The sequence below is a fragment of the Octopus sinensis genome, linkage group LG22 (assembly GCF_006345805.1).
Source record: "Octopus sinensis linkage group LG22, ASM634580v1, whole genome shotgun sequence".
In the NCBI taxonomy this organism is placed as follows: domain Eukaryota; kingdom Metazoa; phylum Mollusca; class Cephalopoda; order Octopoda; family Octopodidae; genus Octopus; species Octopus sinensis.
The window spans coordinates 9,761,880-9,775,681 of record NC_043018.1 but is presented as its reverse complement, the minus strand read 5'-3'; the positions used below and the strand labels follow the sequence as shown (position 1 = coordinate 9,775,681).

Genomic DNA, 13,802 nt, shown 5'->3' with positions numbered 1-13,802 from the left:
CTCTTCGTAACAACCAGACACAGCAGTCTACTCCAGCCACCACAGATATTCAATCAGAGGTAAGCCACCGTTCTTCTGACCATTACTTACTAGTCTAGCAGTTCCTTAACTATTTACCTTTGCCAGCCATTTTGGTAAATTGTTAAGCTTTCAAACGACCCCTTTATTTTCATATTTAGATAAGAATTTATATATTTACATAATTAGATATTTAATAATTACATATCTACACGATAATAACAATTATTTCTTTTATTTGAATAATAATTTAAATTTTGTCACACGACCAGCACTTTTGAGGGGAGGGGTAAGTCTATTATATCGCCCCAGTACTTGACTGGAACTTATTTTATCGACCCCTTATAATTTTTCTTTTGGCCACAAGGGCTTACATAATAATAATAATAATAAAAGGGTGCCCTCTCTTTTACGCTTAAATACCCCCATACAACACTAAACCCCACCCCACCCCCAACTAGTTGATAGTTTTCTTATCTTGGATAAATATTATTCTTTTTCTTTTTCTGTTTGTCATAAACACGATGTGTTAGTCTTCATGCCTTATATGACTCATTGGGAAACATTCAGGAACATTATTTACATTTTACGAAATATTTCAACAGTAAACGATTTGTATTCGCGACTCAACTTGGATCGTGACTCATAAGGAAGAAACGTACATACGCGGTCTATCAGTCACTTCTTCTGTGTGTGTGTGTGTGTATAAGGATTATATAAATGACAAGGAAACAAGAAATTGTGTATTGAACTTATGAGGTCTCTCAACGCTATTAATGTAGATGGGTAGACGTAATTATAAAGAACCCAGGCATAGCGTGAGTTTGAGCCTTTCTCTTCTTTAACCCTTAGCTTGGCCAATATAGCAATCACGTGATGCACAGGACGAATTTCCTTGGCGTCCATACATCATATGACACACATCCTGAATTCCTCCAGTCACCGGAGTAACTAAGGACTTATGGAAAGAAAGCGGATCGGTTAATATCTAGATCCGCACCCGGTGGGAAAAATGGAAACGAATATGTGTAACAGGTGTAAGGCATCGTATATTAAAGGAATATGACGAAAAAAATGCGCGCTGACAACGTGTGAAACAAGGATTAGCAAAAAGTATGAAAACAAGCATGAACGATCAAGGACAAACTTGTGGAAATGCTTTGGACAGGCGAAAGATTAAACGTAACATAATTTCGACTTTAGCAAAGACAGACACACACACATATATATATATATAATGGCCGTGTTGTGCGGCAGGTGAACCCACCATGCTGCGCCAGAGGATAGAACCCGAACGGTGGTCCATTTTACAAAGAGAATCGACAAACTTATTCGTTTCCTATCTACTTCAGCCATCTCACAACGCACACGACTGTCCCTTGTCTCCTTCAGATATCCAACGATATTCACGTCTGTCTGCTTCTAGTATGCTATAACACACACACACAACTGTCCTCTGTTCACTTCAAACATATAAAAGGTGGACAGCAACATTGGTGTCAAAAACCAAGGCAACACGTTGTGACAGCTGTCATTACTTACAGTAGTTGCTGCTCTGGTTGAAACGCTCATAGGAAGACGAACAGACACAGTTTGTGAAAACAGTTTGTAGTTTACACTAATGGAGATATTTCTTGATGTTTATGGACTGAACCATGTTGGAGGGGTGTCTGTGACATATACAGCCATGTTGGCAGGGTGAATTGACTGAGATTCGTTCGGGTCTGTCTTTGTAATAGTTATCTATTTGCCCACAGGAGGCTAAACAAAGAGGGGGACAAACAAGGTCAGAGAAAGGGATTAAGTCGATTACATCGACCCCCCCCCTAGTGCGCAACTGGTACTTATTTGATCGACCCCGAAAGGATGAAAGGCAAATTCGACCTCGGCAGAATTTGAACTCAGAACGTAACGGCAGACGAAATACATATTTCTTTACTACCCACAAGGGGCTAAACACAGAGAGGACAAACAAGGACAGACAAACGGATTAAGTCGGTTACATCAACCTCATAGATCAGAACTGGTTCCTTAGACCTGTGCTTCCATGCCTTTCAGACAGTAATGCCTTGTTGAATATAGAGCCATAATGAGGGAAGAGTGTTGCGCCGAAAAAAGAAAAAAAAAAACATAGAAGCTAGGGGAAATAACTCCTGTGCCATTGCTCGGCTTTTTATGCAGAGAAAGGATATTTAGAGGGTGATTGGATCTGGCAGAAGGTGCCATCTTGAAACGGGACTAAAGGGAAACGAGCGGCATAGAAGCTCCAGTATGTATCCCTTGCATTTAAATCCATTGATGAATACAACTGGGTGAGAGTGTAAAATATACGGCCATGTTGGAGGGGTCATTATGTACTCAAGCTGAAAGAGACACAACAGTGTAACTGTACTGGAGGTGTGATGTATATAATGTAGCCATGTTGGAGGGGTGATTAACGTATAGACTTAGTATTATAATTTGAATGTGAAAGAGACGACCGAGCTGGCAGAAACGTTAGCATGCCGGACGAAATGCGTAGCCGTATTTCGTCTGCCGTTACGTTCTGAGTTCAAATTCCGTCGATGTCGACTTTGCCTTTCATCCTTTCGGGGTCGATAAATTAAGTACCAGTTACGCACTGGGGTCGATGTAATCGACTTAATCCGTTTGTCTGTCCTTGTTTGTCCTCTCTGTGTTTAGCCCCTTGTGGGTAAAAGAAATACACACCCAATCAAAATTTCTCTCATTCCAGTAATTATCTCTAAAAAAAAACATGCAAGTTGAATTTATCATCTATCCAGGAAATAATTACAAACGTCAGTTAACTTTCAAGAGACTAGTGTTCTAGCCAGGAGGGGTTTTGTCTCACCTACTTAACGCTACTTAGTAACATCCTTACAAAATAAAAAAACCGCGTTTTAGAAGCGACTGTTACCAGCTATAAGTACTTACTAACATTAAACTGTTGACCTCTTGTCACTCATACAAATCCAGGCCCCTTTTAATTTTAGGTGACCTCGAAAAGACCCCCGCGGAGTTACTATTTGCTGGCTACCAACTCAACCGCTCTCCCCTTTCGACGTAAACATCAAACAAAAAATATATAAATATATAAAATACATAGACAAACCACTCCATTTATTTCTAAAGCTTCCCCACTTTTTTTTTTACATAAGAAACAAAGTAGTTTGAATAAGTTGGTATCAAAGAGAATCATCTTCCCTTAAATATTATCTCAACCAACTTTTTTTGTTCAAAGAACAACCGACCATAAATAACATCTAATTCAAGAAAGCTACAAAAACAATTTACAACAGAAACATTTAACTGTTCGTTTGTCTTACTCTCTTTCTCTCCCCAACTCTTTGTTGTTGTTCTTTCTGATTTTTTATATTTTTAGTTTATTCTTTTGTACCAGAGTTGTTTTATACCTTCCGCTATCTGTCATGGCGTCCCAGCTTTTACACGGACGTTTAAATTGATTAATAATATATAAATAATAACAAAAAAAACCCACTTGATTTATATTTTTTTCTTTTTATATAGGTTGACGGTAACTTGAAGTCAGCTTTCTTTCAACCGATGTGGGATATTTAAAGACGTTAGGGAGTCAAACAAGCTTTTGGTGTACTAAATATAGATGTCGGTTAAATTAGTATACAATCAATGACAGGCAGGAGGCGGTCAACCAACAGTTTAATTCGCAACGAGAGAGAGAAAGAAATGAGATGAAAACCAACGGGAATGTCTGCTTTGTGTTGGAAGGCTTCAAATGATTCATCTATCATCTGATATTATCAGTTCTCAACAAGGATTTTTGTTTTTGTGGGAGGCGGGGGTTCGTTAAAAATAGAAACGTCTTTATCCGCTGAACATTAAATTTTTGCAGTTTTCTCAAGCCTAAAGGAAAACATCGTCAGCTGAACATAAATGAAAACTTATCAATCAAGAGGTCAGAGCTTCAACGATTCAAGTTATAGACGACGGCGACGAAGAGATGTCCGGCAAGTTTCTTGCATCAGCCATGTTTTACGAGAACCGAATAAGCATGCCGACACACAAGTGTGCCTTCATCGCCACCATCATGAACTTTGTTTCCTCATGCCTTTCAGAAACGTAGTTACTTTCTGATGAAATTTTCTACAAATCCCTTTCAAATAGTGTAGATTACAATTATATTGGAATTTAATACGGGAAATAAAAATTGGCGGGTGCACATACATTCATACTGAAACACATCGCATGTATCTGACCTACACCCTCTGTAAGATATTTATAGAAATTTCATTTAACAATATCCGGATCTTTTCGGTTTGACCGGCAGTTTTTTAAATAATTTCCACGTAACCAAACACTTTTAAACTTCGTATACTGGTAGAATGTGTTTATAAAACATCTTGGATCTTTTCTATTCTGAAGCCAGTTTTTTCAAATTTTTCCTACTGAACCAAACAATTTGAAACTTCGTATACTGGTAGAATGTGTCAAAAGTAAACTTAATTGTAAACCAGAATGAAAACGGAATTGTAACTTCTAAGTTTAACGTTGTTTAATAATTAGAATTTTAACCAATGATATTCCGTCATTCGGCTTTATTTTATTTACTCCGTCTCGACCACCAATTTCGTGACGTATTAAACATCTTAAATGTAAACAAAGCGCTTTCGTTTGCTATTAAGAAGTGGCATCTCCGCCGAGGTCGATTTTGCCTTTCATCACACACACACGCTCACACACGCATATATATAATTATACATACATTACACGCACGCACACACACACACATATAAGGCTCACACATTTTAGATATTTAATACATCCGCACGAATGTGTGTTTATTTATTTCATAAATATTTACATACATATATGAACATACATATATACAGATAGATAGATAGATAGATAGAGAGAGAGAAAAAAGGACAGACAGACAGAAAAAAAGGAGGACGTTTTATTTCAATGAGTTCAAGCAAGATAAATGTAATATAGTAAGAGAGGGGGAGGCAGACAGACTTACAAAGAGAGAGCAGACTACGTCAAAACTGCTTTCAACGTCACACTAACAGATCGCAGTAACGTTTTACATATGAAAACAAGCAATCTCATTGGTTAAAATTCGCAGTTTTAATCTACGATTAAAGTCATAAAATAGATTTTTCTCAAATAAACTAGTTCCAACTGGCGAATAAACTAGTTCCACTCTATGAGTACACGAAGTTTCAAATTATTTAGTTAACTAGAAAGATCTGGGGTCCTGGCCACGATATTGAAAAGATCCAACATCTTTTTCTCTTGGCTTTATTGAGAATATTCTATAGTTTGTAAGATATTTGTTGTTTTTTTCTTCAATTTCTGCAATTTCAACCAATCAATGACCTCTATTGAGGTGAACACATTCTGTGCCGTATGAATATGTCCCTCGTTTAAGAAACAGATTGGGTTTATTTACATTTGTGAAGAAAAAAGATACCCTTCCCCCACCCTGAACCCTAACTCTAACCCTAACCCTAAAACAGATTGAAATGCAATAGATCGATACTAGGGTCATAATTATGGGTGACAATTTCATATGACACCGCTAGAAAAAACTGCCGTTCAAACCGAAAAGATCCCAATATCCATTTTTTTGAAAGTTATGAGGAAATAAAGTCGGGGGGAGGAGGGACATTTGTGTTGGTGTGCTTACAAATATACGAATCCTAGATCTTCCAAGCTACATCTTTCAAATTTAAAAAAAAAACAACTTTACAACCGACTCATGAGACGGTTGTGATAGTAAAAATTCACCAGAAAACAACTATCCAATTTCTTGCCCTTTTCCCGCTCAATGAGGTAGCAACGATAAGCTGTCCCGAAAGTTCGCCAATCAGAATTTAAGGACGAGTAAAAATTAATTCCACCTTTCACTGTAAAACCACTCCAAATAAGGTAGTATGTGTTTGGACATACTACTAAGGAATTTTTTGGAAGGTTGTATGGGTTATTAACAAAACTAACAGAAGCATTGGTCTGCGTTTATGAAATTGCTAATTTTCGTGTGAATTTTGCAGAATTCAATTATTCAATAATTGTATTCCTGACAGACAATTTATTTTTGTGTCTTAACTAAAAGACATTCGTCTGAAATTAGACAGAAACTTTCTAAAATAATTGTGTAAACAGTGTTTACTATAGTATCGGGCCGACCAAAGCCTTGTGAGTGGATTTAGTAGACGGAAACTGAAAGAAGCCCGTCGTATATATGTACATATATGTATGTGTGTGTCTGTGTCTGTCCTCCCCAACATCGCTTGACAACCGATGCTGGTGTGTTTACGTCCTCGTAACTTAGCAGTTCGGCAAAAAAGACAGATAGATTAAGTACTAGGGATTACAAAGAATAAGTCCTGGGGTCGGTTTGCTCAACTAAAGGCGGTGCTCCAGCATGGCCACAGTCAAATGACTGAAACGAGTAAAAGAGTATAGATTAACTCTTTGCCCGCCAAAGCATATTCATAAGACTGCCCTAAACGTCCCCTGTTTTCTGAGTAATATAAAGCTTTTCCTTCCTTTCGGTAAGGCCCAAGTTACTCTGGTGGTTGGAAGCAAAACTGGAATATCAAATATGATGCACGGATGCCAAGGACGTATGTCCTGTGCATCAAATGTGATCGATACAGAGGACAAGCGAAGGGTTTAATATGCGAGCAGCAGGCTGTTCCGTTGACTGGATCAACTAGAAACCTCATCGTCGTAACCGACGGAGTGCCAATTACAATAATTATGAAACAACGATACTAAGATAGGTGCATACGTCACTTATATTCATCAATTGCAAATTAGTGTTAATTAAATAAATATAAATTTTCAAAGAAAGATTTATATTCAGTGCGGTTGAGGGTTTCTATCTGGAACCAAACCGAATTTTTAATCCTTTTTTTTTTTTCACATTCAGCACCTATTAGATCTTAATATTTTATCAGACAATAAAGAAGATTGAGGGAATAACACTGTTGTTAGGCAGTAATTAGGGCATTAATTTGCCTTAATCACAGCCGGGAGTTATGAGCGACTGTTAAAGACTACACTTACAATTAACACTCTGACAGGCAGAGCTGGGATTCCTAATTTAGGCGGAAGGATTAATATAAAAAAAAAGTAATTGTGACTTTATTATCTCTTAGAAATTGGCAGATGCAGTAATAATAATAATAATAATAATAATAATAATAAACAGAGCAGCTGGCCAATTAGTAACGATGTTCTGTTTAACATACAATTAAGAAGAAGAAAATTCAGTAAAGGCTCGTATCACCAATTAAAATATTTAATCGTTTTATAATCACTTTGTTGAGGGGCCTCAGCTGTTTAATATTATGAAACTTATTTTTATCTTTGTGTGTGTATGTGTGTCCAGGGCCGGTTTTAAGCCAATTAAACAGATTTTTTTTTTAAATTGGGCCCCGCGTCAGGAGAGGGCCTCGTGCACACGCTCGAGCGGAGAACGTTATGATGAATTTCAGTATATCATTGTGAAAAATAGTGCAGCCTAAAGCCCTCAACGCCTTTTGGTTGGGACCGACGAAATAAACGAAGCATCAAACTTCAGATTTTGTAGAGAAGAGATCTCCACTGACAATTCTCTAAAGGGGCCACGAACTTCTTAGCGTCGGCCGTGTTCGTGTGTGTGGTCTCCTTATGTTTGATGAGAAGGGTTCGTCTTTCGCGTCCACGCAACTTCAAGTCATATGAAATTTGAGTTAAGCTGTTGCTAATATACATAAGCTTGCTAATCAAAGTATACAGAGTATTATAGATTAATTTCGGCTAATCGACCAATGCATTTCACACTGGTTGTTACATAACCGGATATTAACAGCACGGTCAAGTAACACCACGTACTCTTCAGAGATAGCAACCCACTATATTGACAAATATACGAGTGCATATTATTTTTCCTCACTTATGGATTCTTAGATTAATATATAACGTAGAATAAAATGGCATCGTCGTTAACCAAATTTGGGTTAGGGACGTGACCCCTGTTAAACCAAGAATAAAGTTTCGGGCCTCATTTTATTGTATTTCGTAAGGGCTATTCCAATTGAACATATAAAAACTTGCCGGTGTGGTTTGTCTGTGTTTTCTCCTTTCCCCCAAATGGTTAGAATATCTTTGGAAATAAATATGTCTATGTTAATAAGTTAATTTGTGGAGGCGCATGGCTTAGTGGATAGGGCGTCAGCATCATGATCGAAAAATTGTGGTTTCGATTCCTGGACCGGGCAACGCGTTGTGTTCTTGAGCAAGACACTTCATTTTCACGTTGCTCCAGTCCACTCAGCTGGCAAAAATGAGTAACGCTGCGATGAATACATATGCCATTGAAACCGGGAAACCGGGTCCATGAGCCTGGCTAGGCTTTAAAAGGGCACATTTATTTTAATTATTAAGTTAATTGTGCGTAAATATTGGGCTAAAGAGCCTTCAATTTTTTTCCTATCCAAAAGGCTTTTTAACCCGAAATTTACACGCTTTTTTATCAATAGCTTTATCTGCTTCGAGTTCCACTTTTAAAAACGAATTATTCCACATCTCTCGATGTTCCTACATTTTTATGACCTCATCAACATGCAATCCTCCGTGGTAAGAGAAAAGCTTCTAAACTGGATGAAAAACTTTGAATGATTGCTTTGATCTAATGTTAGAACTCCCATCTTGTTTACAAACAATACGGGTACGAGTCCCACGGTATATTACGTTTCTTATCGAAAAAAGATTTTTTAAAAACCTAATAATTACACGCTATTATTCATAGTCTTATCTGCTTCAAGTTCCACTGTTAAAAAAAAAACGAATTATTTCATGTTCTCTCGAAGTTTCTAAATTCTTATGATGTAAGTATATATAAATGATTTGTTCCATTGTAATTTTCATTTTTAACAATTAAAACATTCTTATTTTACTCAGAGCACCTTTTCAGAAATATTGACTGACAACGGTATAGCTTCACTGCTAACACGGCAGAACGCAGTAGAAACGGGGCCGGTGACCAGGCCGCAGGGGTGCCACGAAAATTTAACCCATGAAATAAATTCAACGGTTTGTGTTATTAAATGGGTCCTCTGTGGTGTAACTGCTTTAGTTTTAGCACAGAGACAGGAGTGGCTGTGTGGTAAGTAGCTTGTTTATCAACCATATGGTTCCTGGTTCAGTCCCACTGCGTGGCACCTTGGGCAAGTGTCTTCTACTATAGCCTCGGGCCGACCAAAGCCTTGTGAGTGGATTTGGTAGACGGAAACTGAAAGAAGCCCGTCGTATATATATATATATATATATATATATATATGCGTTTGTGTGTCTGTGTTTGTCTCCCTAGCATTGCTTGGCAACCGATGCTGGTGTGTTTATGTCACCGTTACTTAGCGGTTCGGCAAAAGAGACCGATAGAATAAGTACTGGGCTTACAAAAAGAATAAATCCCGAGGTCGAGTTGCTCGATTAAAGGCGGTGCTCCAGCATGGCCGCAGTCAAATGACTGAAACAAGTAAAAGAGTAAAGAGAGACCGACTCGGAACAAGTCAAATGCTAGACGAGTACAACTCCGCTTTCGCACAATAAATCAGAAACTGATTTCAAAAAGACAGCTCAAAACATCAGTTAACAACGAAAGACGAGATGTAACGAAAGCGGAGATAATTAACAGACAAATTAATTAAATTTCTGTTGGAAGAAAAAGAAAACAGTTAAAATATCCACTTCAAGTTGATTCTCACTTAAACCTGAGAACAAAAATTGCTTTATAATTTATTGACGTATGGGTTGATAGAGATAGACCACCGAAGGGGTAGGGCTAAAAAAGATAGACCACAGATGGAGCGGGGGATGGTATAGAAAGACCACGGGAGTGGGTGGAGCTAAACTAGACTGATCACAGCTAGAAGAGGTGTGATAAAAACAGACCACAATTGGGGACAGTGCCTAATATAGATAGACCACAGCTGGCGGGAGTGCGTCATATAGACCACATCTGAAGGGAGGGGCTGTAGAGACATACAAAAGCTGGAAGGAGGAACAGATACAAACATCACAGCCATAGGAAGAGGGCTGGTAGAGACTGGAAGACAACAGCTGGAGGGAGGGGCTAACGGGAGTTGGTGGCATTGACAGAAGAGCCACAGCTGGAGGGCGGGGCTGGTATAGATAGACCACAGCTGAAGAGAAGGGCTTGAATAAAGAGGCCACAACTAGAGGAAAGGGCTGCTATCGATAGACCACATCTGAACGCAGGGGCTATACACACGCACAAAAGCTGGTACCGACAGAGGGAGTAACTGATAGAGACAGATCACAGCTAGAGGGAGTGCGTAGTATTGACAGGCAGACCGGAGCTTGAGGGAAGGACTTGAACACATAGACCACTGGAGGAAGGAGCGGCTATCGATAGACCACAATTGAAGGAGGGGCTATACAGACATAAAAGCTGAAAGAAGAAGCTTGTACAGACAGAAGGACTAACTAGTAGAGACAGGCCACAGCTAGAGGGCAGGGCCTGAACATTAGGCCATAGCTCGAGGAAGGAGTGGCTATCGATAGACCACGTCTGGAGGGAGGAACTATACTGACACACGCCAAAGCTCACAGCTGGAGGGAGGGGACCGTACAAGCAGACCGCAGTTAGTGGGAGGGGCAGATACAGACAGACCACAGCTAGAGGTGAGCAGTTGGGTTAACGGATGTAGAATATAACGTTCTGCCCAAAGACAACGGAACCAAGACCTACGAGATGGTAAACCAACACCTTACTCAGCCATCTTGTCCTCTACAAGAAAAAAACCAGTTCCTCATGGGACGAAGAATTGTAAAACTAGGAGGGGGGCCATACACGCAATGGATCCGACCAGAGAGGAACCGACTGACAATCATCTTTAATGCTACAAGACAACTTCTTTATAAGAATAATAATCCAAGACATGTTAGTTGAGTTTAACATCTTTTTGAAATTGTGAACTCGTCTTCCAATGTTTTGGTATGAATCAAAATATAAGGAAACAAAATGAAGAAGAAAAGTTTGGCCTTTGGAATAAATTGTCATGAAGAAGAAAAAGAGATTCTACTATGGCAAGTTTTTGTAGAATTTTGTCAACAAAGAACATCGTTAGTTTTATCAGATTTGGTATTCTTTCGTTTTATGATCACGAAAATGGCAGTGAGACTATTTGATGACGATATGCAAACAGATGTATTAAATTGGCACCAACCCACTTCGAAATAAAAGAAAACATTTTGTTATTTCATAAACAAAAATTTCTTGGATTCCTGTTTTCAAAAACAGAGATTATAGATTTTGTAAATAAATTAATTTAATTTAATTCAACAATAACAAAAAGAGTTTTTCAAATTCTAAATTACCCAACCCACACCCACACTTCACCCCAAACTGTTTGCTTTTAACTTTTTATTTTTTATTATTCATTTATTTTTACTCCCCCACCCACCCCCCAAAAATTCTTATGGAAATCTACTTTTAAAAGCAAAATTACAATTCCGAGTAAAAACAATTTTTTTTTTTTTTTTTTCAAAGTTTAAAATCCCGATTATTTACAATAATTCCCTTCACTTTCATTTTTGTAATCATAAACTGAAAGATTACCCTCGTAATTTTTTTTTAAACAGCTTCAATAGAAAAAAGAACAATTTTGAACGAATAAAAAAAAATCGATTAAAAAAAATTCATTAACTATACAAAACAAAACAAAAAAAAACAATGGATTTACTTACGGCTCCGAAGCGGAACTTTAAATCCGATGTATTGTAACGCAGTTTTTGGTATTGCTGATCCTTCTCGGCCTTCTTCGAGATCTCCCTGGCTTCTAGTATTTCCTCGGCCTCGGCGAGGGTCGACTTCACAACTGGCTGTTCTCTCTCAAGATCTTGGTGAATAGTCTGAAAATAATTAATATTGACTTTCAGCATAGCAAGTCAACCTGAATTTTGTACAACAATCGGGGATTGCATTTCGTTTTGCGTGTTCGTTGTTAGGAGGGCAACCATGTCTGTCTGGCTGGCTGGCGGGTTGGCCGGCTAGTTGCTCGGTCGGTCGGTCGGTCGGCCGGCTGGTTGGTTTTTTAATCGCTTATAAACATAACCAGGTGTGTTACTACTGCTTTTGTACCTGTAACCCTTCCTGCAGTATACAGTTGTGTCCCGGGGCGAGAAGAGAAAGAATTAGAAAGGCAGACAGACAGAGGTTGCTCTACAATTCGCGTAATAGACGTTAGTAGAGGTGAGCTGGTTTAATATTCATCATAACAGCTGTTATTGTGATGGTGACGACGATGACGATGATGATGATGATAACTGCGTTATACTTGTTGTTAGCGATGATGATGATGATGATGATGAAATTGTACCGGTGGTGCTGGTAATAATAATTATTGTTGATTGTTCGTGTTGATAATGATGAGACCGTGATGATGATGATGATGTTAATGATGGTGAAGCTGCTAGTGGTGGTGGTGGTGTATGTGCGTGTTGCTGTTCTTGACGATGATGATTATGTTTCTGTTGTTAGAGTTGATAATGATGTAGAAGGCGGCGGTGGTGGTGGTGGTGGTTGCGTTGCTGATGTTCTTGTTAATGATGTTAAAAACGAAGGTGGTGGTGTACTTTCTGCCAGTACACGTAACAACGTTGGCCCATTCATCGTCAATTACGCACTCAACACACAATAAGAAACAAAACAAAAACAAACAACAAACAACAACAAAAACTGATTCAACTTTCATGCAAGACTTTGTGGAATGAAACATACTACAGCTGCTGCTGCTTACATACATACATACGCATAGGTATGTATAAATAGAAATTTATGTATACAAATATACAGATGTCTGTATGCATGCTTTATAGATCCATATAGACATATGCATATATATGTATATATATATATATATATATATATATGTGTGTGTGTGTGTGTGTGTGCAGATATGTATAGATAAACGTGTATATGCATATATATATATATATATATATATATACGTATGTTCACACACACACAGATGTGTGTATGTATGTGTATATATATAGAGAGAGAGACAGACAGACAGACATACACAGAGATATTATCATCTAGAAACTTCGGAAGATTAATCTAAAATGTTTATTTAGTGATAATCTAATAATAATAATAATAATAATAACAACAACAACAACACTAGTCAACGTTGTGAAGTGAATCGGTTGTGTTAAGGAGGGACTTCATAAGTCAGGGAAGAGCTGTAACAACAGCAACAACAACAATCAGAGGCAAATTAGTTTGCACCTGTGATGCATTATTACCTGAATGTTATTTGGTGTGATTACTCACACACACACACACAGAGGCAGAGACAGGCGTTTACAGAGACAAACAGGTACTTACAGATATATTACACATACAGATGCAGACACAGAAACAGAGCCCAGAAGTACACACATACACACACTCACACACACACACACACACACACACACACACATTCACACACACACACATATATATATATGTATATATATATATAATATATATATACATACATCGGTCAGTAATTCATGTATCCGAAAAAGAAGCACACTCTACAGAGGCAGACCCTGGGGTAGGGCAGCTGAGGGGCACGTGCTCCCCCCCCCCCCGAAAAGAAGCGCACCTTTCTAAATAATGTTATGACGCCCTTTTCTCTTGAAATTGTATTCCCTTCTGACCTTGTGCCCTCCCCTCGAAAAATTCCTGGGACCGCGCGCCTGCTCTAAAACATTAGAGTAGTTGCTATGGCCGGTGA

General features: G+C 38.4%; 1 protein-coding gene across 7 annotated transcripts in view; it reads right to left on the bottom strand.

Annotated features, from left to right (window-relative positions):
• The window catches only part of LOC115223170 (microtubule-actin cross-linking factor 1), a 342,500-nt gene that overhangs the window by 110,532 nt on the left and 218,166 nt on the right, over positions 1-13,802 (bottom strand). For all 7 annotated transcript variants that reach the window (XM_036512282.1, XM_036512283.1, XM_036512278.1 and 4 more), the window contains one exon: positions 11,761-11,925. In XM_036512282.1, coding sequence (XP_036368175.1) covers positions 11,761-11,925 — 165 coding nt within the window. The remainder of the gene's footprint in view (positions 1-11,760; positions 11,926-13,802) is intronic.